Here is a 25,476-nt window from a genome sequence, read left to right on the forward strand (position 1 = left end):
CAAACTCTCTTCTTGAAATTTTACCCTCAGCCACCACCCTGAGCAAGCAGTCTCACCTTCCTTCCCTGGCTTCATTTTCTTGCCTAGGCTTTGTCGCCACCTCTTTCAGGAGATTCTCACTGACCTGTGAAGCGGAGTGAGGAGCTCTTAGCCCATGTGCTTCCCTTAACATAACATCTTTCGCCCTGTTAGATATCACATGTTTATGTGTTTACTTTCACATTAAGTAGACTAAGCTCCTGGAAGGCTGGTATGTCCCTTACTGACTAATTTGTCTTCACTGCCTACTATAGGACCTGTTACACAGAGAGTGCTAAATAATTGCCTGTTGAATGAATGAAACACAGAATTATACCTTCTGGCCCAATGCCTTTGCTTTAAGGATAAGAGAGCTGAGGCCCCAAGAGGAGCAGTGACAATGCTATAAGATTCTCATTTGTCCTTTCAATCCTCGAGTAACTAATCCACCTTGGAACTTAAAAGAAAGACCTCCAATATACCAGATATGATGTGTATTACCATGATTTTCTGGCCACTTATTGATGTACCACAGGGTTTACTGGTCAATTTATTCATGCATGCATGCATTTATTTCATCTGCATTTATTGACCATCTACATGATGTCTGGTCTTGCACAAGAAGCTAAGGATAGAGAATAACATGGCAGATATTACACAGTCCCCACCTCTAGTATCTCAGTGTCAAGTTAAAATGCCACTCAGGAAAAATGCACCAGAACATTTTGAAATTGTCTCACCAAGGAAGAGCTTTGTAAGTCCTAAGAGAGAGGCTGGGTCTAGGTGGAGTCCTGAGGGTCCCACTGTGCCTGGAGGCTTTCTTTAGATCTAGATGGTCAGCCTCCAAACTCAAAGTTCAGACTTAGTAACAATGTGACATATAACCTGCTGCCTCCGTCTTTACTTAATTAGATGGACTAAGCATGGTTGAGAGCTAAAGGATAATCTGAACAGAATGTCAGAGCTATGACCTACCCCTTTATTTTATAGAAGGGGGTCTTGGGCCCACAGCTGGGGACCCATCTGATCAAGGACACAGCAAAATTTCAGGATACCAATACTAGAATCCAGGTCTCCTGATCCAGGGCCAGCACGTGGTGGGTTTTCTCTCTTATTTTTTCTTCAACTCAGTTACAAAGGTTAAAGTACAATTTCTTTTCCTTCTTCTAACCCAACACTGAAGCATAGCAACTCCTGTTAGAGTTTATGGGAAACTGCTTGATGTGTGTGTGTGTCTGTGTGTGCCAGAGTGTTTGCCTTTTGCACATACTCTCCGTCATGGCTCTGGCCAAGAACAAGCCTAGTGAAAAATCAAACAATAGAAAGAATCATGAACATTTAAATCTTTATAGTTTACAAGATTGCATCATGTTCTTGCAAGCCTATTATCTTATCAGTTTTTCCCACCACTCCTTGTTAGACTATATAGACAGTCACCCACTTTGTCTAAGGGAAGGAACTTAAGCTCAAACAATGGAAGAAACCTGTTCCACAGCAAGGCTGGTGCTGGTGTGGGAGTCAGATCTCTTCATTCCAAATTCAGCATCTCTAAACTGGTGTCTGAGGTTGTGTTTTAACAGACACAACATAAACCCACCAGGACCTGCCCTCATGATTCTCAGTGTCTCCAAGCACAGACTGAATAGATTTTGTCCACTCCTGTTGCCAATGCCCAGTGTGAGATAAATTCCTCCATTCTTCTCACATCTGTAATTGCTCTGACAGCTGTTATTTTCCTTCTCTTTCCCCTTCATTTATTTGTTTTCTTAAAAATCAGGAATTGGAGCAGCACAACCAAGTCTAGTCCATCCTACCTACCCCCAGGGTGAACAGAAAATAACAAAGTAGTAGGTGACACCAGGACAGGCATTGCAACCTGATTTCACTAACTTGTCATTTCCAAAGGAGCTTCCTCAGTAATGCCAGTCCTATGATATGTGATGAGAAAACATCGTACCTTTTTCAAACAATGTCAGAATACACTACATAAAGCATTCCAGCAATCTCTGGGAGATTCACAATGAAAAGTAGCATGTTTTGTGAAGTTCTGCAGAACAAGACCTCTTGAACAGAGTTTAAACTAGGATTCCTTGCAAACACACAGACCTCTTTTTCCCTCTCAGAACTGATATTAATATGTCATGAAACTATTAATCCATAGAAATCTATAGAAATATTTGGACATATCACAATTGCTCTATCTGTTTTTCTGCTGACAGATATAGACATATTTCCTCTAGCAATGTGGTACAGCTGGACCATCATCCCCTTCCCCAAGGTAACAACATTTATTTTCTCTCTCTCTTTTTTTTATTCTTGCAGACAGGGTCTCATTCTGTTGCCCAAGCTGGAGTGCAGTGGTACAATCATGGCTCACCACTGCAGCCTTGACCTCCCAGGCTCAAGTGATCCTCCTCCCTCACCCTCCTGAGTAACTGGAACCACAGGTGCACACCACTATACCTGGCTAAATTATTATTATTATTATTATTATTATTATTTTGTCAAGATGAGGTCTTTCTATGCTGTCCAGGCTGGTCTTGAACTCCTTGGCTCAAGCAGTCCTCCCACCTCAACTCCTCAAATTGTTGGGATTACAGGCATGAGCCACTGCATTTGGCCTTCATTTTCTTTTCTATCTATAACCTTGCTCTTTAAAAAACCTGACTTCAATGTCTAGGCTCTGATCATTTCTGAGGAGAACCATCTCAATTCTAACCAATAGTCTGGCATGCCAGGAAGTTTTCTTCCACTCAAGTTTATTCATGCATGTTTATAAGAGGCACAAGGTTGAAGTGGCTAAGAATCTTACCTCTAACTCTTCCAGAGGGAAGTTTCTTAACATCCTTAAACATTAGTTTTCTCAGCTGTAAAGTGGAACTAATAATAAAAACTCAAAGAATTTTTTAAAAGGATTAAATAGGAAAAACTTTTTAAAGCACTTAGCACAATGCCTGGTACATAGCCAATAAATGATGGATATAATTATTACACTTGTATTACACTTGTATAATAACACAAATAGTCCTAGCTTAGAGTCATCAAACCCATTATTTTACCAGCTGGGTGTATGTGGGCCCGTTACATAGTTTATCTGAGCATCTTGTACAGAATGGGGGAAAAATCTGTTGAGGACATTAGGATAACTGTTTGAGATTATATATTAATGGGCACTGTGTCAGGTCCGTTGTAAAGACCTATTACATTTTACCTATCATTATATGGAGGACAGGCCTAATGCATTTTGGATAACTCATTCAAATATACATTTAAAATGCCTTCTCAAAGCCTTTCAAAATCATTCTAAAACAGGAAGGGTTATGTTAACTACACACAATTTTCCATATAGAGTATTGCTTTCTTTCTATTTGGATGGCATCAGGATTGAGCAGATTATTTTATCTTTAATGATTAGCTGAAAGATAAGAAAATACGGTGGATGAGATAGTAATTTTATGGTTATGGAAAAAGATTCTGTTACTTTGAGGAGAGGTTTCTTAGCATGTTGTAAGTAGACATGCGTTGTGTAGCAATAGTTCCAGTCCAGTCATGAGCAATTTCAGTCCTATGTGTTTAATCAGCCTTCTTAGCATTTCTTCTCTTATGACTCATGGGCATCTCAAACACAATATGTCTAAGACTGAAGTCTTGATCTACCCCATGCCCAACAAAACAATAAATTAAAATATATTCCTCTATTTCAGGAAATAACATTTCCCTCATTCCAGATACTCAAACCAGAAATTCGAGAGTCATTAAACAGCTACTTCTCATTAAACTGCTTGAATCTGAACTATCACCAAATCCTGTTGGTTCTACCTTTAAAACATACCTCCAATTCATTCACTTTTCTCTGCAAATAATCATAATCTTTGGTTTGGACTGCAGCAGTCAACCCTAAATGGATTCACTCACTCTTCCTCAATCCTTTCTTCACAGAGTACCAGGGCAGCATTATAAAAGCTCCGAACTGATTGGTTTAGTCCCTCTATTTCACAATGAATAAATCTAAACTCAGCATGAGCCACAAACTCTTCATAATCTGGCCCCTTCTTTTTTTTATTTGTCTAAATTTATGGGGTAAAAATGTAATTTTGTTATATGCATAGACGACAGAGTGAAGTCAGGGTTTTGGGGGTAGCTATGGTCTGAATAATGTACATTGTGCCCATTAAGTGATTTCCCATCATCCATCCCCTTCCATTCCCCCACCCTTCTGAGTGTCCATATTGTCTGTCACTCCACACTCTATGTCTATGTGTACAAATTATTTAGCTCCCACTTATAAGTGAGAATATGAGGTATTTACCTCTCTATGTCTGAGATGTTTTCCTTAAAATAATAGCCTCCAGTGCCACCCGTGCTGCTTCAAACGACAAGATTCCATTCCTTTTTATGACTGAGTAATATTCCATTGTGTACATGTACCCAATTTTCTTTATCCCATCATCCATTGATGGATGCTTAGGTTGATTCCATATCTTTGCAATTGTGAACAGTGCTGTGATAAACATATGGGTGCAGGTATCTTTCTGATATAATGATTTATCTTCCTTTGGGTAGATACCCAGGACTGGGATTGCTGGATCAAATAGTAGTTCTATTTGAAATTCTTTGAAAAATCTCCATGCTTTTTTTTTTTTCCATAGTGGTTGTACTAATTTACATTTTAACCAGAAGTGTATGAGTTCCCTTTTCTCCACACCCTTGCCAACACCTGTTATTTTTTGTCTTTTTATAATAGTCTGGCCCCTTCTTATCTCTTTACTCATCTTCTACAGGCTCTCTCTTAATTTAATGGGGAATTATACTCTATTATAACGTCTTGTAATAATAGTCTTCAGTGTGTAATTATAATTTTATGTGTGCTATTATTCAGCTCTCCTACCAGATTATAAGATTCAGAGTTACACTGCCAGTACAAACATTGACATGCAGAAGGTATTTCTTATTAAATGTATGAGTGAATAAATGTAGAAACAAACAAATGAATCAATTTATCAATGGAACTATTAGTTCAATTTTTAACTTCTATGGGTCTCAGTTTGCCCATCTGTAGAAGAGAACCTATAATGGTTCACTCACTACAAAGTTTAGTAGTGCATTCTAGTAATCTATAAAAATTTATGTAAGCAGTTTTGGTGGTATTAGCACCAAATAGGAGCCCTTCACCCTTTCAAAATTGAGAAGGCACTTGGAGACAGCACTTCTATGGCTGTTGCTGACCCTGGAGATCAGTTGATTTTGTTAAGCCCTTTTGCTTATCCTAATATTCCCAGAACCCATATTTCATTTTGAGAAATACTTGGCCCAAGACTGATGAGAGGGAGTCATAGGTGGATAATGCCTGGTTTCCAGAGTGAGATTGTGCTGACTATGTGCTCCCCTGGCCTGAGCTAAGAGCAGTGGTATTCATTCTGGGCTTGGAAAAACAACTCTCTCTACTGATGCTGCTCATCTCTTCTGGTGGGTGGGACATCAGAATGTAGGCAAAACCATGCTGGGCAGGCGTGGGAGAAGGCCCTGCTCAGGAAGGGGTCCAGCCTGAATCATGCATTTCAGCAACAGGTTACTGGAAATCATGCTGGTTTGGCCAGGTCCACACTTCCTAAGCCTCCTCCTCCTCATCTGCTTAAATGTTCAAAAAACAATAAAAAAAAAAATTGCTTTATTCTCTTTCTGGTGTTTATTCTATTGCTTTTGGAAATAAGAAGATCTAATTTTAGTATTCATTTTCTCCATCCATCAAGATTCCATCTTGTCCTTTGTCAGACATTATGACAATGACTGTGCTCTGTTTCTTGCCAGGCACACCCTTTGGGGTCAGACAAAGGTATATAAAACTTGGCCTTAGCATCTGTTAACTGGGGCACCTTAAATCATGACCTTATGTCTTATAGTCTGAGCTTTTCCATCTAAGAAGTCAGGCATGCTAATACCTAAACATCATTGGCAGACTTATAAAAAAGTACTGAGCATATATGAGGTTTTCACTACATGGTAATTATTGTTAGCAGCAATGTTAGTGTTACCAGTAGTAAATGCTACAAGAATACTAGCAATGTGAAGGTGGTTAACACAGTGACTAAATTTAAGCTCTGCTGAGAGCAGAAACTGGGTTGGTTTTGTTACCTGTTGTATCTTCAGAATGTGTCATGGTTCTCAGCAAAGGGATTGTACTAAATCAGCATGTGACAAATATATCAATACATAAAAGAAGAATCAGAGTAACCTCTTCATAAATGCTATTTCCCTCTTAACTTCCTGTTTCACCCTGGATTCTGATAACATTAATGGATATACAGTAGGGCTGACACTGAAATCCCAATTTAACAAATGAGAAATTGAGGTGTGAAGGAGATTAAAGATGAAGCCTATCTTAAGGATATGAATAGACAAGTCACAGAACAGGAAATGCAATTATCCAGTAAATGTATTTGAGTAGATGCTTATTTAAGAACACATAACAGAAATGTCAACGAGAAGTCATATTTTTCCCAACAAAGTGGGCAAAAAAAGTGCAAAGAAAAAATATTTCCATTATGCCAAATAATAAGCAGTCATGATACAAAATAGCAGGTCTTGGCACACACTGCTGGTGGGGTGGAAGCTAGTTCACCTGCCCAGAATGTCATAGTTGTGTCCCTTAAAATGAAAAAGACCCATAGCTTATCACCAGCAATTTCTCAGTATTGACCCTAGAGAAATGCTTGCATGCATGCATGTGCCTACAATGATGTTCGTATGAGAATGCTGACTCCAACATTTGCTTGCAGTAGAAAAATGTATGAAGTGACCTAAATGCCCACCATTAAGGGTATGGCTAAATTACCTGTAGCACATTCATACTATGGGATACTGTATAGCAGCTAAAAAGATTGAAGTATATCTAAGAACTGAAGTAGATAGATATCCCAAATTAATACAATTTCCATCCCAAAGTTAGACATTTGATCTGTGGTTGAGCACACCCTTCTGTTAGGCAGTATGCTTGTTCTTTCCTCCCTTCATTTACCTATTCATTCATTTATCAATCTTGACTGAACATCCACTTAGTTTCAACCATTTGAACTGTGGTAAACCTCTTCAATGATCAGCTGTTATGCATCCTTCAAGTCTCAGTTTACATGTCTCTTCTTCCAAGAAGCCCTCCTTACCTACTTAAGCTGGGTTAGACACCCTTCCCATGTTTTCTCACAGCCCCCCGTCCCCCGTGCTCCTCACACCATAACACTTTTCATGCTGCAGTATAATATTTTTCATTTAGAACCGTGTGCTCATGAGGCCAGAGATCATGTCTATTAATCAGGGCTGTATTCCTAGCACAGAACAGACATTTAATAAATACTTGTTAAATGGGATAAGTATTATTTAACATGGATTATATTAGATTTTCACTAGTTGATGGATGAATGAATGAATAAATTAATACATACAAGAACAAAGGATGGATGACAGGGTGAGAAACGGAAAGAATTATAAAAAGAAATGAGGCTTAGGGAAAATAAAGAAAGAAAGAAAGTGGTGACTCAGCTCGAGAGCCATAGAAACAGCATGTAAGAGCCACCTGTGCCTTCACCTGACCCCGATTTGGGCTAAACTTTCCAAATCCTCTGAGGCTTAATATGGCATCATATATCAGTGTTATAACTAAAATCTGAAAGCAAGAGACTCATCTTCTGAGAGCCCACTTTGTGCTGCTTCTGACTTATTCCTTACATGCTCAACAAGTATCCACGGAGCCCCTACTGTGTCATATAAGTGTCATAAATTTTGTGCTTCAGGTGAAGGAAAAACCACAAGCACTGTTAAATATAATACAACACAAACTGTGATCAAGGACTAAGGATCATGTTATAAGAAATTCATATTCCAAACAGGCTGGGATCCCAGGGATGGCGGCTCAACTAGCTTTCATTATTAGTTAGTAGGGGACACTTCCGGTCTCTGTTCAAATGTCATCTCATCAGAGAGGACTTCCCTGACCATCTATCTAAAAATCACTAAATCTTTTCCAACTGAGATATTATACGAATACATGCTTCTTTTATCTCTCCTCAACTACATTGCAATAATCAACGAAAGCAAAAACTTTTTCTTGCTGTATTCATTATTGCACCCCTAGAGGCTAGAAAGTAGTTAAGCTCATGTTGGGAGTCAACAGATATTTGCCGAGCAAGTGAATTGATGAATGAACTAAAGTTTCTGATTGATGGGTGTTCAAAGCATTTGACATTCAGAGGCAGAAATTTGGATCTGATTTGTAAAATTTGGACACACAAGAATGTCCACCCAGATCATATAAACATCTTCTTTCCTTATGTCTATTCATTTCCCCAAAGAATTATATTGAGAATGCCAAGGAGGTGAGATAAAATAGATACAGATTGTGTTGGAAGCTTTACAGGTCTGAATGTGAGAGAGGAATTAATAGATGACTAAATTGGGATACACGAATAAGCCAGTTGAAAGAGATGACTTTTAAGAGTGTTTCTAGCTCCAAATTGAGGATCCTAAGAAAACAGAGGCATAAACAAACATACTTGTTCAACTAGAGAATGAATGACCAAGAGCACTAGCTTTGGAGTTGACAGATCTACTTAAGACCCCAGCTTTGCCCCTTGATAGCTGTAAACTGTAATCCACATTCCTTCTCTGAGTTTCCAGTGCCTTTCTATAATCTGGGGATAGGATCGCCTACATTGTGGGGTTGTTGGGATGATTAAATCAAATGAGATTATCTATGTAAAGTCCCTATTTAGTGCCTGACACAAAGTACAAGCTTATTACATTTTGGCTTCTCCATTTCTCTTCAAATGCTAAACTCCTTCTCATTCTTCATTCCAGAACCATTTAAAGAACATTTACTCAGTGTTTACCTTGTGTCTATAATTGTTCTAGGTGCTTGGAATGCACTGCGAGAAAAAGAGGAAACAAATCTAGCCCTCAGGGTGTTTACATTCTAGTTCTAAGTTTAGACTTCAATTCATCCAAGTTTGGGTTAGAAACCTCTGACTCTGTGTTTCTGTTTCTTCCATCAGAATAGTATTTTACTGCAATGGCACTGCTTGCCTGTGCCTCTCTTTTCCCATAGACTGTGAGCACCTTGAGTTTTCAGCACCACTGGATCATCATTTCTTAACATAGTGTACAGTGCCTAATAGATACTCAGTGAATATTTGTTGCATGAAGTAATGGATGAATGAGACAGACCAATGAGTAGATGGATAACAAGAGTGAGCTACTGTTTACTGTTCCTGGTTTGCTTTATACTTTTCTTTCTTAGCTTTGTCCAGAGTATTTACTTCTTGGAGAAATCTGAAGATTTCGTATAGGCCAAGGAGCACAGTGCTCAGTGCAGAAGCACTTGACAGCCAAGTGGAGAAAAAGATGCTTCCCTGCTATTTCTTCCCAGCCAGAAGCACAAAGAACTGCCTGTGCAACTTGTGCTATTGGACACCAAGACATCAAGGGTGGGCCACAGGGACTGACTGTGGACTAGTGGCCTCTGACTTGTAAGCCTGTCTTCCGCTTGCTATATTTAGAGCTTTGACCAGATCGGATGCATTTCTCAGCTCTAAATTTCTGCCTTTACATTACTGCAGTAGGAGGTAGTGTGAGTAGCGGTTAGGAAGGTGAAATTTGGAATTAGACTTAGGCTTGAGGCCTGTTTATGCCATTACTAGCTGTATGAGGTTAGTTTAATCACTTCTCTGAGTTTAAGCTTTTTCACCTACCTCAGAAGTGTCTGTAAGGCACTTAAAGCAGAGGAAATACTTAGTAAATTGTTGTCATTATTATTGTGGTCCACATTTCAGTAGGGCATCCAGAGCCAGTGAGGTTTCCTCTGGGTACTGATTCTTACAGATAATCCCTATTGAATTCCTTTTACTACAAAAAAGTATATGAATCACTTGTAACCCCAGACACCTTCTCTGTGTCTGCCCACAGAGAAGGGCTTAATGTGTTGTCCTCTCATTGTACAGATATGGAAACTGAGGTCCAAATAGGTGATGTGGTGTGTCTCTGTGTCATATGATGAGTTTGTAGCAGAGTTGGCACTGGTCCCCTTTCTTCTGATAGCGGCATTTCTCATTCAATAGAGGGGTTTCCACTTAAGGGAGATGGAGATGTTCCACATTTCTTTCTTGTCCTGGCCAAAAGTAATCAGTCTACTAGAAGTTTCCATGGGGTAAGCACAGAAGGCTCTCTCTTCATCACTGTCATACCTTGGGAAACTATCTCCAGTGTAGATAACAGAAAGAATAAATATTTTTGTTGAGAGAAAAAAAATGAAGACAAAGGTCAAAGGGAATCATGTAATGGGTTGACTCAGGAAAGAAAAAGAAAGCATTTTTTCCCTCCCCTCTTTTTCTCCAAAACAGTCTTTATATAGAACTTGTATAAGAGCCAATTTATTTGATATGGAAAAAATGTGAAAGCAGCAAAATACACATACACACACATACACACACAAAGAGGTATTTGTGGTGGGGTTCAGAACTCAAATTACCAAGAGATAAAGGAGTTGAAATGGTAGGTTGATTTGGAAGGATGTGTTTCTCTTTTTTCAGCCTCAGAGAACATTCAGGTCAGGAAGTCCAGCCCAGCCCAGCCTAGCCCAGCCCAGATCTCCAATAAACTCCTTGAAACACAAAAGAGTAAAAGAGGAAGGCCAATGAAAACCTCAGTCTAGCCCTTGTGCCTGTCACATAGTAGGGACTAAAGAAATATTTGGAGAGTGAATGAAAGAACAAATTGTGCGTAAGAGTGTCGACCTCAATACTGACGATTTGGCACAGTATGTGGCATTTTTACAAAGTAGGTAGGAGTTCAGCACTTAAGTTTGAGTGCCTTTAGGAAAGGGACTGGTCTGAGTCATCCTAATACTGTTTCCAGTACAGAATCTGGTATATAGAATGTTCTCAGTACATATTTGTGAATTGAGCAAGTAGTTGCATGAGTGAAAGAGAACTTGGAGATTCCTGGACCTTGGAGACAATTTAGAGCAGTGGCTATTAAACTTTAACTAGCATCCAAATTACCTGGAGAGGCCCTGCACTCAGAGTTTCTGATTCACTAGGCTGGACTGGGGCCTGAGAGCCTGGCCTTTCTCAGTTCCCAGGTGATACTGATGCTGTGGGTCTGGGGCCACACTTTGCGAACTTGTTTTAGTGCGCTAGTTTTTAAACTTGGTTGTAAATTATAATCACCTTACGAGATTTTAAAAGTTCTAATGCTCAGGACTTATTCTTAACCATTAAATAAATATCTGAGGGAACACAGAGTGGAAATGGGATACAAGGGAGACCCAGGCAATTTTTAAATGTCCCAGTTTTTAAATGTGCAATCCAAATTAAGAAGAACTGGCCAGGCAAGGTGGCTCAAGCCTATAATCCCAGCACTTCGGGAGGTCGAGGCAGGCAGATCACGAGTTGAGCTTTCAGACCAGACTGGCCAACCTGGTGAAACCCCATCTCTACTAAAAACACAAAAATTAGTTCAGCGTGGTGATGCGTGCCTGTAATCCCAGCTGCTCGGGAGGCTGAGGCAGGAGAATTGCTTATATCTGGTGGGTAGAGGTTGCAGTGCGCCAAGATCGCACCACTGCACTCCAACCTGGGTGAGAGTGCAAGGCTCTGTCTTGAAAAGAAAAAATAAAGAGAAGAACTAATCTAGTGCAGCCTCCTGCATGCAAAGTTGAGGCATCGGAAGATTAGAAAGGACAAGTGACTCACCTAAGAGGGTAGAGGTAGTTAGTGATTTAGCTGAGATTTAGCTGAGAATAGAACTAAGCTAAATCATTAAGGGTGCTTTCATTTATTCAGTTTAATTTTCACCATTTCACACTTATCAACCCATGGAAGCTCTCACAGGCTCATAACTTGAGGCAAAAAAAATGAAAGTTGAGTTTAAACTGAGATTTTAAAACATCTATTATTTCTTCCCTCCATTGTTTTATAAAGAAAGTTTAAGTGGAAGCATATTTATAGAACTCTACCACTCTAGACAAGTGAGGAGATGGAAGAGACAGGGTTATGGAATATTTTTAAGGCAAGACTATCCTTTAAATTTGAAGTACATTCTCAAACACAAACCAAGTGCTCTTTCTGAGTTCTTAAACAGCTGTTCCTCATCTTTGATTCAATGAATTAGCAAGAGTTTGCCTGTGATGTGCACATTAATTGCTAGTATGTAAAAGGAAGTGCTGGTAAAGTGTTTGAAAGTGGTTCTGCCCTTTAAAAAGATTAAAAGTTTCCTCTAGAACTTGGTTTCCATTAATGATTGGCTTAGTGAATATTTTCAAGTAGACAGAGCGGAGACTGTCTTACATTATTTTAGAACCAAATAAAGAGCCACAAAAGGCCTATAGAAACCATTGACACCCAAATTAGATGGCGAAGACTCTATCCTTTTTGTAGATTAAAACAGAAGTTGGAATCATATCTTTAATTGAGCACCAGTTGAGTGCACTGGCTTATGAGTCAGAACGAAATTCCAATCATTACCTTCACAACTTCCTAACTGTGTGATCTTGGACGAGTGACTTCACATCTCTAAGCCCCAGTTTTCTTCTTTGTAAAATAAGAATAGTACGGCTGTGGTTGTGGGGAGGATGGAATGAGTAAAAGATGCAAAGACCTTAGCCCATTTTCTAGTACACAGAAAAAGCACCAATGGCTTCATTATAAGATGGTCTTCCTCCTAAGACAGAAATTCTGAGGATGTTTAGGGAAGAAGTAATAGAGAGGTGGCTTGAGAAGTGAGTAAATTTTTTTTTTTTTTTTTTGAGATGGAGTTTCACTCTTGTTGCCCAGGCTGGAGTGCAATGGCGTGATCTCGGCTCACTGCAACCTCTGCCTCCTGGGTTCAAGCAATTCTCCTGCCTCAGCTTCCCAAGTAGCTGGGATTACAGGCATACATCACCACACCCAGCTAATTTTTTTGTATTATTAGTAGAGACAGGGTTTCACCATGTTAGCCAGGCTGGTCTTAAACTCCTGACCTCAGGTGACCTGCCTGTCTCGGCTTCCCAAAGTGCTGGGATAACAGGTGTGAGCCACCTCCCCGGCTGAGATGTGAGTATGAAAGACAAGTACTACTTCACATAAGAGCAGTGAGCATCCAAAAACAGTGACGGAAACCTAAAGCTGCAAAGGCCTTAAGGGTTAAGTGGGTTTGAACCACTGTTCTGCCTCAGGAAATAAGACAAAAACAAACGCTGCTGATGTTGATGTTCACTTTCCAGCATAATTTTTGTGCAAATACCTAGGACTGTGCCCAAGCCCCAGTAAATCTACTACAACTTCACCCCCAATTCACCCACTGAAAAAGCAATCAAAATGCATAAATTGTCTTCAATTTAATATAAAAACAAAATCATTCACAAACTTCAGTTCTTCTACTTTCATTAGTAATAAATGATTTTCTCACTACTCTCATCCAACCTCCTTCATTTACTATTGGAATGACTAAAATTAAGAAAGGCTTATGAGGCTTAAGGTCATACATCAGATTTGTCACTAAATCCAGGTCTAGTGGTCCCTTTCCCATTGCTCTTCCCATGATATCAACTCTGCCATGTTACGACAAATCTACACCCAATGATGGGTTACAATCCATAGAATGAGTCTTGGCTGTGATGAACCTTCCCTTTCCTGTCCAGGCCTCTCTGACCTGCCTCACGTTCCTCCACAACCCACCCACTTAATAAACTCCCTATTCAGAGAGTGCACTTACATGTCTATGAATTTCCTATTGAGATGTAGGATGGAGGCCACATCCACCTGGAGAGGAGGGTCCCGGACCACCTTATACTGCAGGGGCTTACACTGTAGACAGAGTGGGGTATCTGCAGTGGAGGTCAACATGGCAGCATCGATCTCTAGGTGCTCGTCCAGCGTGTAGATCTGGATGCCGTACACCTCCTCGCCCACGTCCCGGAGCCTGATGGTCAGTGGGATGTCACAGAAGACATTCTGAGGACCCAGGGAGATGTTCTTCCCACTGACAGTCAATAGTTTGATGTCATTGACAGCTCCACTGGAGTCCCAGTCAGTGGAGACAAAGGTCACCCAAACGGTCAGAGACTCAGGGACCAACGGGTAGAGGAATTCCAGCTCGAGGTAGCAGCCTTGAGGCTCAGGGCAGGCTGGAGGAACTGTGTGTGGGTTGACAGCTGAATTTGGGCTCCAGGTGCGGACACTGGACTTACAGGGCTGTTCAACATCAGGATGACCTACGCAGAAGAGATGAGGGAATGAGTTCTTGAAGAAAGAGCTTTATTCCGATCCTTAGAGTTTCCTGTGGACCCCAGGAGAAACCGGCCTGACTAGAACTTAGACAGAGGGGAAAAGGAGAGGAAGGTTCTTGGTGTCTTGGTGAATCTGCTATACACACAGTATCCATCTCATCCCCACCCCTGCAATACAGATTTCAGAGGAATCACCAGACATTCAGTCAAACTGCTTTCATCTCATTACTGAGTCAATGTTCAAACTTTCCTTCCTCATCTTCCACTTAGGAGGCTGTGCTGCCTAAGATGAAAAGAAGTAAAGGCTCCAAATATAGAGTGAATCGATCAGGTTCATACAACTTGAAGTGTAAAGGTCAGCATTGGAACCAAGTTTTGTTTCATTTTGGAATCTGCATTCTTTGTTCTTGTCCCTACTGGATGCAGGGAACTCTAGAATAAATTAGAATCCTTGTGGTGTTACTGCCATTGGTAAAACCTACTTGGAATGACAGAAATCCTAATCCCACCCCCTGACCAGCAAAGAATATGTAAGCATAAATAGCATCCACCCTGCAGACTGAGGACCTGGGAGGAAACCGTCTAGAACCATGAACAACAGAGCTGGAAGGCAGCCTTGGAGCCCTCTTATCTCTCCTCCTCCCCTTCTGTACATGCGGTCATTCCATACCACTGAGCTTCTCTGCACTCTGTTCTGTCTGACTCAGGAAGGGGAGGGTTGGGTGAGGAGCAGGGAGAAAGAAGGAGGGATTCTTCTCCTCTTTCCCTAGGGAGATGATGCCTCATCCCCACTGATCTCAGCCTGCAGCGACTTCTGAATTTTTCTCTGCTGAGATCACATCTAGACTCCCAGAGAGCTCTTCCTTGCACTACTGAGAAAAAGAACCAGGACTCAATGTAGTGACTGGCTCTAATTTGTTTAAGGGAGCCTCATGAGAGAGACGGACCAGATGGTAAGATGAAGGACCTCAAGTTGTCCAACTAGCCACCTTAAAAAAAAATTAAGAGACAGAGTCCTGCTGTATTGCCCAGGCTACAGTGGAATGGTCTGATCGTAGCTCATTGCAGGCTCGAATCTCCCTGCCTCAGCCTCCTGAGTAGCTGGAATATAGGTATGTGTCCCCATGCCCACCTAGCCACATTCTTTTTTTCTTCAGCATCATGGTTTGTTGGGAGGGTGGTGGTGACCCTGGACATTTCTGAAGCAAATAAGGAAAAAAAAAAAAAAAAGATCTTTGCTTAAAAATGCTTTGTGGTAATGTTTCAGGGTAACAGGAATCACTATAATGTCAACACTAGAAAGTTATTTGGAGTGAAAAAACTATGCCAGTGAAGGCTGTAAATGCCTCTAACCTCCTTGCCTCTGCTTAGCCAAGAAAAGAGAGAAGCCACCAAGTAGAGATGGAGAAGAGAAGAGGAAAAGAGAAGGAGGGGTGAGAAAATACACAGAGGCTTCTTAGATATAATGCATCAGAGCAAGAAAAGATGGATTTAACTGCAAGATTTCCTCTATCTCTCCTTGGCTAGTTTCATTCATTATTTGCAGCAACTGCTGGCTCAAAGCAACCTGTAGTTTAGGGGAAAAACACAAGTAGGACTCCCCACCTAGCTGAAGCCTTTCTTCTTGTCTACTTTCCAACCCACTGAGTTCCTGACTCTCTTAACTTTGTGGGATGTTGACACACATGTATCACTTATTCATTCAGTCAACTTCATTGAAGGCAGCACATTACAGTATATGAAACACATCTCCTAGTCGTTAGTTAACTCATCTGATTGTCATCAAAATCCTGTAAGATCGTTGTCATTTTGTCTCTATTAAAGAGCGCTGTTTCACTTAATGCCATGCAGCTTTTGCTTAAATCAGTGTGTCTGTCCATAGAGAATTCACATAGTGGATGCTCAATACATATTTGTTAAAGAAAGGACCTTCTATCCAGTTAACATCGAGTTAAAAGTTACAGCATGGAACATTAAGGCATGCTTCCTGATGGTGGGTGCCAGGTGAACATTCCACCCCTCCATGAGCTTTCTCCTGCAACTGGCAAGGGATAAAGTAATCTTTCTCCCTTCCTTGGAGAAAATGACTGTCAGTGGTGGGAAGCCACAGGAGAGCAAAGATGACAAATCTGCCTGGCTCATCCTTCCTCCCTAGTTTCTTGTTAATCAACAGAGGAACCAAATGCTTCCAAAGGACAGGAAGGTGAGTCTGGTCATTATACTTAAGCAAGTAAACAGCAGTAGAAATCTTAGCAAAGCTTGTGGTTGTCTGGTTATTAGAGACAAACCCTTAGATGTAAAAAAGAGCCCCTAGAGGCACTGAGTGTAACCATAACCAAAGCAGCAATCTCATTAATAATGCCAGCCTTCACGAGTTGCCCATCCTCAATGTGCAGGCACTGTGCCAAGGACATTACACGCCTCAGGTCTTTTTACGCTGGCACTAAGTCTGTGACGCAGGTCTTATGAAATTCATTTTACAGAAGAGGAAACTGAGACTCAGATGGTTCAGAAATTCCCTGGCAGGGCGTAGAATATGATATTGTTGGTCCAGGCAGTGTGCCAGGCTTTGAAGGAATGAAAGTTGGGTTAAAATATCAGTTATAGGGTTTCTTACTGTGTTACCTACTGTAATGTTACCTACCTCAGGGTTGCTGTAAACCTCGAATAGGATGAGATCATTAATAGATTCTCATAAATATATTAGTTCTGTCCTGGAAAGTAGGGAGGTATTAACAAGGAAAATATTGGTCAGAGGAGGTATTCCAAGCATGAGAACAGTTGGGAGAGAGTGTCAGTTAAGGTTACTATGGTTTTGAGTACAATAGTAGAGCCACAAATGCTGAGGCTGGTAAGCTAAGTAGAATCAAGATTGTGAAGTGGTTTGTATACCACATTAAGGAAACTGAACTTTATATTGAAATAGATGAAGAGCTACTGAGAAATTTTAAGCAACTGAGTGATATAAGAGTTGTCTTTTAGGAAAATTACTGTTGGCCTGGTGTGGTGGCTCACGCCTGTAATCCCAGCAGTTTGGGAGGCCGAGGTGGGCAGATCACTTGAGGTCAGGAGTTCGAGACCAGCCTGACCAACATAGTGAAACTCTGTCTCTATTATAAATACAAAATTAGCTGGGTGTGGTGGCACATGCCTGTAACCCCAGCTGCTCGGGAGGCTGAGGCAGGAGACTCATTTGAACCTGTGAGGCAGAGGTTGCAGTGAGCTGAGATCATGCCACTGCACTCCAGCCTGGGCAACAAGAGTGAAACTCCATCTCAAAAAAAAAAAAAAAAAAAAAGAAAGAAAGAAAGTAAAGAAAAGAAAAAACACTGTTTAGAGACACAGACACTATCCATCCGTCTACCCATCCATCCATCCATCCCTCCACCCATTCATTCCGTGCATTCAAAGAGTAACTATTCAGAGCCAGGTGTGTGTCCAGAGGTAGGCTAGGCTCCAAGAGAATAAGTTTGCCAACATGATCTCTGTTCTCAGGGAGCTTTTAGTCTTGTGAGACCAGTTAGGAGAGTATTGGACTATTGCAGACAATACATGAACTGCAAAAAAGCATGCAAGGAGATGGCAAGTCAGAATTCCAAAGGAGGAAAAATGAACACAGCTGGGAGATTGATTGGACATGTAGTTGCAAGGTGAGGACAGGAGCTGAAGAAAAGAAACAAAGAGAGAAGGGAAGGAAGGAGATAAGGAAAGGGGAGGAGGAAGTGTGGAAGTGGAGAAAAGAATAAAGAAGAAAAGAGAAATAAGCGCAAAAGCCCTGTTACTTCATTATTAATAGATATTCTTTTGCATATATGGGGATTAAATGAAAAATTACATATTTATATAAGTTGTCCACTAGAAATAAGGTCATATATGTGTATAGACATATATATTTATACATACTCATGCTGATCTACATTTACATTTGTGAAACACCATACAGGCATCCATTATATATCTATGTATATACATGCTGCAGCTGTTGACACAAATATAGTTATAAAAACTTGCTGCCAAGCTTTTTTCCAGGTGAATAGTTAAGCACACCTGAAATATTCTGGGCAGAAAAATAGAGAAAACACACAAATGAGAAAAAATGAAAACAGTTAGTGCCATGTGCTAATCTCTCATGGAAAACCCAACACTTGGGATCTATTTTATACTTGCATAAGTGATCTTAACTGGGATTTGAGTCAGTCAGATCAAGAAATTTATATTTATCTAATTTACAGGCTACAGATATAACATGGCATCAAATATTTCAAAAATATTTATGTATGAAATACAGTTTTTACTCAAGAGGTAGGAGCACAACCACTGTCTATGAACAAAGGCAAGCAGTTCTATGACTGTATTTACCTTCTTTGAAATGAAGTTAATGAAATGCAGTAGATTTCCAATAAAGATTTGTCAAATGAAGAGTCTTCTGCTAGTTAATATGGGATTATATGAAAAGAAGTTACAGCTCCATGGAATATTAGAGCTGGAAAGGACACATTATAGTTCAACTTTTCATTCTGTGGATACAATGCCATTTTCAGAGAGGCTATGTGACTCACTCAAGGGCACAGAGTACATCAATAGTAGGTCTGAGAACATGATCCAATCCTCCTCCTTTCTCTTGCCTGCACTCCCCATGTTTTTTCACCAATCCTACAGATATGTCTGGTATTGCTCATGAATTTGGGTGTTTTAAGTTAGTTTGGGAAGTCCAAAAACTTAAACATGCAAAGATAAATAGGATGAGAATGAGTTGAGAAATAAATTGCAGAGTTTGGCTCATGGAAAAGTTTATTTCTTCAAGGATATTAAAAGGGTCTGAGCCAAAAGGATCACAGAGACTGTAATAGGATGCTCTAAAAAAAGAACAGTGTCTTTTCCTGGCCCACATGTACTAAATTTACATAGGAGGAAAACCCGGGGCTGCTGGATTTCCTTGGAGCTCCGAATTGGCTCAGGGAAGCAGAGACCTCAGTGCCTCTAGCTGAACTCCATTCTGCATATTATGCTTTAAGAAGGTCAGGAACAAACTAGGAGCAAACTTCACCAACTAATAGTCGCATTGGATGTAGGTGTGGGGAGATGTCTGGAAATAATTTTATTCAAACAAGTGGTAGAACAAAGCAAGATAATTTTAGCCAGAGACATCTCAGGGGAGAATCTTGCTAATTCTACCTTCCAAGTACCTCTCAACCCCATAAACTTCTCTCCATTCTCACAGCCACCGACCTCACCAGCCCACCATCATTCCTCAGCTGGATTTTGCAACAACCACCTTGCTGCTTCTCTTCCACCAGCAATCAAATTCTCTTGATCTCTTCTTCACACAGCAGCCTGAACAATCTTTACGACACTCAGGTCTTACCATATATCATTCCCTAAGGCACGTGGTTTTCTCACTGCCCTTGGTGTGAATCCAAACCCTTCTTCACCTGGCCATTATCCATCTCACCTAGAGTCTTACCTCTGCCACCTCCACCTTGTTTTACATGTTCCGAACATACTTAAACTCTTACAGCCTTACTGAACTTTTGCTTATGCAGGTTATATCTATTAGTAGTTTCCATATTGTAAACTAAAGCCAAGAAATTTGAAAATTCGAGAATACATAAGAGTGTGTTCCATTAGCTATCAGAGCACAAATGACATCACATGTCATGTGTTTATCAGATAGCTCCATTGGACTCTCAGGAGTGAATGAGAGTGGAAAAAGCAAATGATATCATACGTAATTTTATGAAAATACTTTTGACTTTGAGGACACCCTATAAAAGTTTCCAGGAACCCCATAAGCCTCTGAACTAGATTTAGAAAACAGCCACTCTGTGAACATACCAAACTTTTCCACATTCTCAGATGCACCTTGTTAACAATGTTGTGATATTTCGTGGGAAGACTGAGTCTCCAGTTCAGAATGAAGTCCTCTTCTTACGGGCCCCCAGCACCACTTGGTACTTCTATTACCATAAGCCTGTTCACATTGAATGGCAATTGGCCATTTACTTATCTGAATTCCCTAGCAGACACTCAGCATTGCCTTGCCCATGTGCCCAAGACAGTGCCCAGCATATAGTGCCTGTGTTGGTCACTAGCGAGATGGGTTCACTAGATGCAAGTATGCAAAATGTTGTCAGGTGGCAGAGACACATTCTTTGTGACAACCCAAAGTGGGTTCAGTTTGGGTGGAAAAATTACAATTGCAGATTTCAAAAACTTTCTAAAAAACTGGAGCTTGAACAGGCGCCAGGGAACCTCAGTGAGGATGCACATAGAGGGGATTCCTGCACTTGAGGGGAGCCCGGGCTGGATGACCCCAGGCGTCCCTCTCAGGTCTGACAGCCTGTGACTCTGTGAGGCTGAACTGAGGGCTTTTCCCAGACATCCCTCTTGCTTTACATTCCAGATGGATTTGTTTAGACTTCCCAAGTTTGACTCTCATTTTTATTTTAAGCTACTTTAAAAAATAAAGTGCGGTGCTGTCGTTTTTCAACTTCACTTTCCTCTCTGATCCTTCCCCCTTGCTTTATTCTATCTCTGGCTTTTTCTTTTCAACCTTCCTTCTAAAAATATAGAGGATAGCGGAGGAGTTCTCACTGGTGTTCAGTGAGAAGACTGATTCCGCTCCCTCTGATGCACTGGTGTAATAGTGTCCTCGCTCAGTGACTGCTGGCATGAGCTGGCCTGCAGAGGAGCAAGAGGGACTGGGTGGGGGCGGGGTCTGTGTGCACATCCCTGAGGACCAGTGATGGGGAGATGAAAGAATAAGAGGAAAGTACGGAGCCTCTGCCAGCCTGGTTCTGAGGCCAAGTGACAACAAGCATTTGGCAAAGGTATTCTTCTCTTAATTTCAATAATGATGTAAGAAAGCACAGAGATCATTGGTTCCTAGGGAAGCTGGTGAGACACTCCTGAGCAGGGAAGAGTCTGATAGTGACTGGAACCCATAACAGTGGCAATCATAAGGCACTTCCTTTAAGTGTCTTACAGGTAAATAGATCTCAAAAAGAGGGTACATAGAAGAAATTAAAAGGAATAGTTGCAATGCATGTGAAAGTGCTCTGTGTAGTCGAAGAAATAACAGAAGAAGAATCAAAGACCACTGATGCCTTGAAGCCCCAAAATATTTGTATTGACTCTAAAGTGACCTTGTTTGTAACTAACTACAAGCAGTTGGGGACTGAAGGATATATAAATACCCCCAAGACACTTGCTTGTATCAGGTGTGTGGCCTTGGGCACCTCTTTAATATCTTAGTGTCTTTGTTTCCTCATTTGTAATACGAGAACATGTTAGGATGGTGCAGGTGCTCAAAAAGTATTTGTCAAATGGATGAGCGCTTGACTACTAAGCTTGCAGGATAATGTTAATCAAATGAATTGATACATGAGAAAGACCCATAAAAATCATACTACTTCATATACATTGAAAGAGCTGTTCTTTGCACACTCCACCTGTCAGTGAGCTTCCAGAAGGCTGACTTACCTTCTGCTTCACGAGGGCTCCAGTGTCCTGATGGACCACAGGGCATTGGGGAGGAGGCGTTGAAAGCATATTGTACGAGGATTCTCCCTTCCAGGCAAAGATCACATGCTGATCCCAATTCTCTAGGAGGCCAAGGAAAGAGAGAAAATGCACCGACTTAGGAACAGTTGAATGAGCAACTGATGGGACTAGGCCAGAGTCAATGGGGCAGAGGACACAGCATATCTGTGTTTCCCCTTTCCTCCCTACATATGCCAAGGCTTCTAGAAATAACCATAAGTGAAATGCTTCCCCATTGCCCAGCAAGAACCTTGTTTGGGCCTAAGTGGCCTCTGTTCTGATGATGTACACATTTCTCTGATTTTTAGCAGCACAAAGTCAACAGGCTGAAGACTCACCACCTGCGGTAATTTTAATTTTATCAGGCATGTAAAGTTCCACTGAGGATTTGCAATGTAGTTACGAGAAAACCTTTTGCTCCATTTCATTCTCAAAGTTTACTCCTTTTACAGTATTTATCAAGTACCTATTATGTGCCAGACACCATCCTGTGTTTTAGGCATTAAATACGAAGAGGGCATAGTTCCTTCATCTGAAAATAAGAGGGCTGGATTAAACGATGCCTAAAGAACCTTCCAGCCTTGACATTCTGTGGATGGATGAGTCACTCCTCGATTTTACAATCAAAAGCAGTTTCTCTACCATGCCATCTAATTCATTTTAGCAGCTTTCCAAGGGGCTAGCCAATCCCTCAATGGGACCAGTCCCAGAAGTGGAATATTACAATGGCTTCCCCTACCAACTTGTGTCTTGTGTATCTGGATTCAATCTTCCTTTGGCCATAGCAGTCTCTGGGATCCTACTCATTTTCCAGATTTGGCATCTGTTTATGAGGCAGTTGTGGAGAAGGGAGAGGAATGAGTCCTCTTCTCCTGTCTTATTGTGAACCAAAAACAGCAAATCTGAGTGACCTCTGCAGAGGGACTGGAAATGAAATCTTGGGAAGATGTTGAGAAATGTCCCAGCACAACCCGTTATTTCTCAAAGTGCAATGGTCCTGATGATAACTCTGTCATAATTCCTGGAAGAACCTCTGAGCTTTGGCTACCTGAAAGGATGCAAGGGAGAAGCCAGGTCTGAAGCCTTATGGCTTTCCCCTCACAGAGACATTCACTATGCCTCTGGGCTCACACAATCAGGAACCTTGTACTTGTAAGCATCACAGTGTGTGGTTTCTCCCTGCTCCTCCTCCACACAGCTGACAGGAGATCATCCCCAAACCTCAAGATGAACAGGTCATGCCCCTGCTTACTTCTTTCTGTGATTTTATCCCCTAATGTCCTGTGATGTGGTATTCAATCCTCTTTCATGCTATCCTCTACTTCACTCTAGCTTTGTTTCTCTCCACGATAAGCTGTGCCTACTTATCATGTTGTGTCATGTTACCCAAATCCCCTCTGCAGACTTTTTTCACTTGGCTGATGTTTCTCCTCCTTCAAGTTCACCTTGGACATCATTTCCTCTGTGAAGACATTTTTTTCGACATGCAAGAGAGTTTCCCCCAAAAGATTGTGAGGTCCTTGAGGACAAAGTCAATATCTAATAACTATCTTTTTATCTTACATGGCACAGCACACAACTTATTTTATAATGTTGGTCAGTATAAGCAGTTGAATGGATGCATGGATGGATGGATGGATGGATAGATGGATGGATGGATGGATACCAGTCACTTAGGCATGTGCTAATACTCATGGCTAACCTAGTGCAGACCTTCAAATTGTAGGTTTTGTGTTCTCAACCTTATCATTGTAAATATGAACCCATATGTAGGTGGAAATTTTGCAAGCACACTAATATTAATATTCAGTGATGAGATAATCATTAAATAGTCCATGCTTAATATGCTTAATGGAATGGCAAGCAGTTATTGCAGAAATATTTATAAAGATTATGCAACTTCATGGAAAATGTGTAAGCTATAATATTAAATGAAAAAGTCACATCCAAAGCTAAATCTACAGCAGTATCTCAATGTTCAAATAACCTTATGAAACAAAATATTATCAGCAGCAATTTCTGGGAAATGAAATATAGGATGATTGATCCCACCCCCTATTATTACTCTTTCTGGTTTTCTAAATTTTCTCAATATTTTAAATACATGAGTTACTCTCGGAGTAGCAATAATAACAATTATACAAATATACTCATGTGCAGAAAAGTAGGAGTGGAGAGAGAGACTTCCTCAGCACTGCTAATGAAGGCAGAGTTCCCTTAGGATGACAACAATCCACGCTTAGTGGCTCTGAGTCACATGACTGGCTTTAGATTGACACTGGGATTACAAATGTTCTGGGATGAATTCAGGAACCATGCTGACCTTGATGGTCATTCATTCCTTCTTTCTATATCCTTTATATGTTTTATTGTGGGTGATACACATAAAGCCACCTGAGTTTCAGTGAATTCTTGATACGTCCCAGGCTCCCAATAAATACTTTGATGAGTGCACAAATCATCATCCAGCCGAAGCATATGTATGATGTCCTGTCCTACACATCTAGGAATTGTATGTGTTTCCTAACTTTCGCATTCATTTTGTCTTCATGGGTGCCTATATTTACACATAAACATACACAAACATGTACAATGAAATCACAGACATGCAGGATACCAAAGCTGGGAGAGCTCATCTTTCTTTTTTTTTTTTTTTTTTTTTGAGACGGAGTCTCGCTCTGTCACCCAGGCTGGAGTGCAGTGGCCAGATCTCAGCTCACTGCAAGCTCCGCCTCCCGGGTTCCCGCCATTCTCCTGCCTCAGCCTCCCGTGTAGCTGGGACTACAGGCGCCCGCCACCTCGCCCGGCTAGTTTTTTTTTATTAGTAGAGACGGGGTTTCACCGTGTTAGCCAGGATGGTCTCGATCTCCTGACCTCGTGATCCACCCGTCTCGGCCTCCCAAAGTGCTGGGATTACAGGCTTGAGCCACCGCGCCCGGCCTGAGCTCATCTTTCTTACTTGGGTTTCATGAAAATCAAAGCTTAAAGCTCTAAGTATGTGCTGTCCACTATGGCAGCTATTAGCCTTATGTGGCTATTTAAATTTAATTTAATTAAAAATAAATACATTTTGACATTTGATTCTTCAGTGACACCAGTAACATTTCAAGCCCCAGTTGGCTAATGGCTGTAATCTTAGTGCTGATATAGAATATTTCCATGATTGCAGCAAATCTTATTGGACAGTGTTTCTTCAAGACATCCATTATATATAATGAATTAACTTGTCTCCTATGAAACTAAAATAGTACTTATTATGTACCATCTTTGGGAGAAACGAGGAAATAGTTACTTAAATCATTTTCCATGTCTTAAAATTTAGAAGAGGAACCTTGGTTGAGAAAGGCCAGAACTTCTTTGACTTACGGATCAGAAAACTGAGGCCAAAGGCAGAAGGAATGGATGAGGTCACAAAGACTTCAGATCCAGGTTTCTTGGTTTTCAGTCCAGTACTATTTCCAATATACCATGGCCAATTGTCAGATAACTGAAACCACTCAGTCAACACGTGTTTGCAAGACAGATAAAAATAAAGGAGTTAGGAAAACCAGGGGTGGCCTTGAATTATTTATTCAGTTGCCCATGTGTGAGGACACAGGCTGTGGGAGGATCTGAATATGTTTTTTTAAGGGAAACCCTTGTATTCTCTTAGACCACAGATG

At 40.9% G+C, this 25,476-nt stretch overlaps 1 protein-coding gene across 1 annotated transcript in view; it reads right to left on the minus strand.

Moving 5' to 3' along the window:
* Window positions 1-25,476, minus strand: part of PAPPA (pregnancy-associated plasma protein A, pappalysin 1) — a 247,651-nt gene that overhangs the window by 152,331 nt on the left and 69,844 nt on the right. The window contains exons 5-6 of the mRNA XM_011950062.1: window positions 21,755-21,876; window positions 13,759-14,257 (exon numbers count right to left, since the gene is read on the minus strand). Coding sequence (XP_011805452.1) covers window positions 13,759-14,257; window positions 21,755-21,876 — 621 coding nt within the window. The remainder of the gene's footprint in view (window positions 1-13,758; window positions 14,258-21,754; window positions 21,877-25,476) is intronic.

This window comes from Colobus angolensis, unplaced genomic scaffold (assembly GCF_000951035.1).
Source record: "Colobus angolensis palliatus isolate OR3802 unplaced genomic scaffold, Cang.pa_1.0 Scaffold301, whole genome shotgun sequence".
NCBI lineage: Eukaryota > Metazoa > Chordata > Mammalia > Primates > Cercopithecidae > Colobus > Colobus angolensis.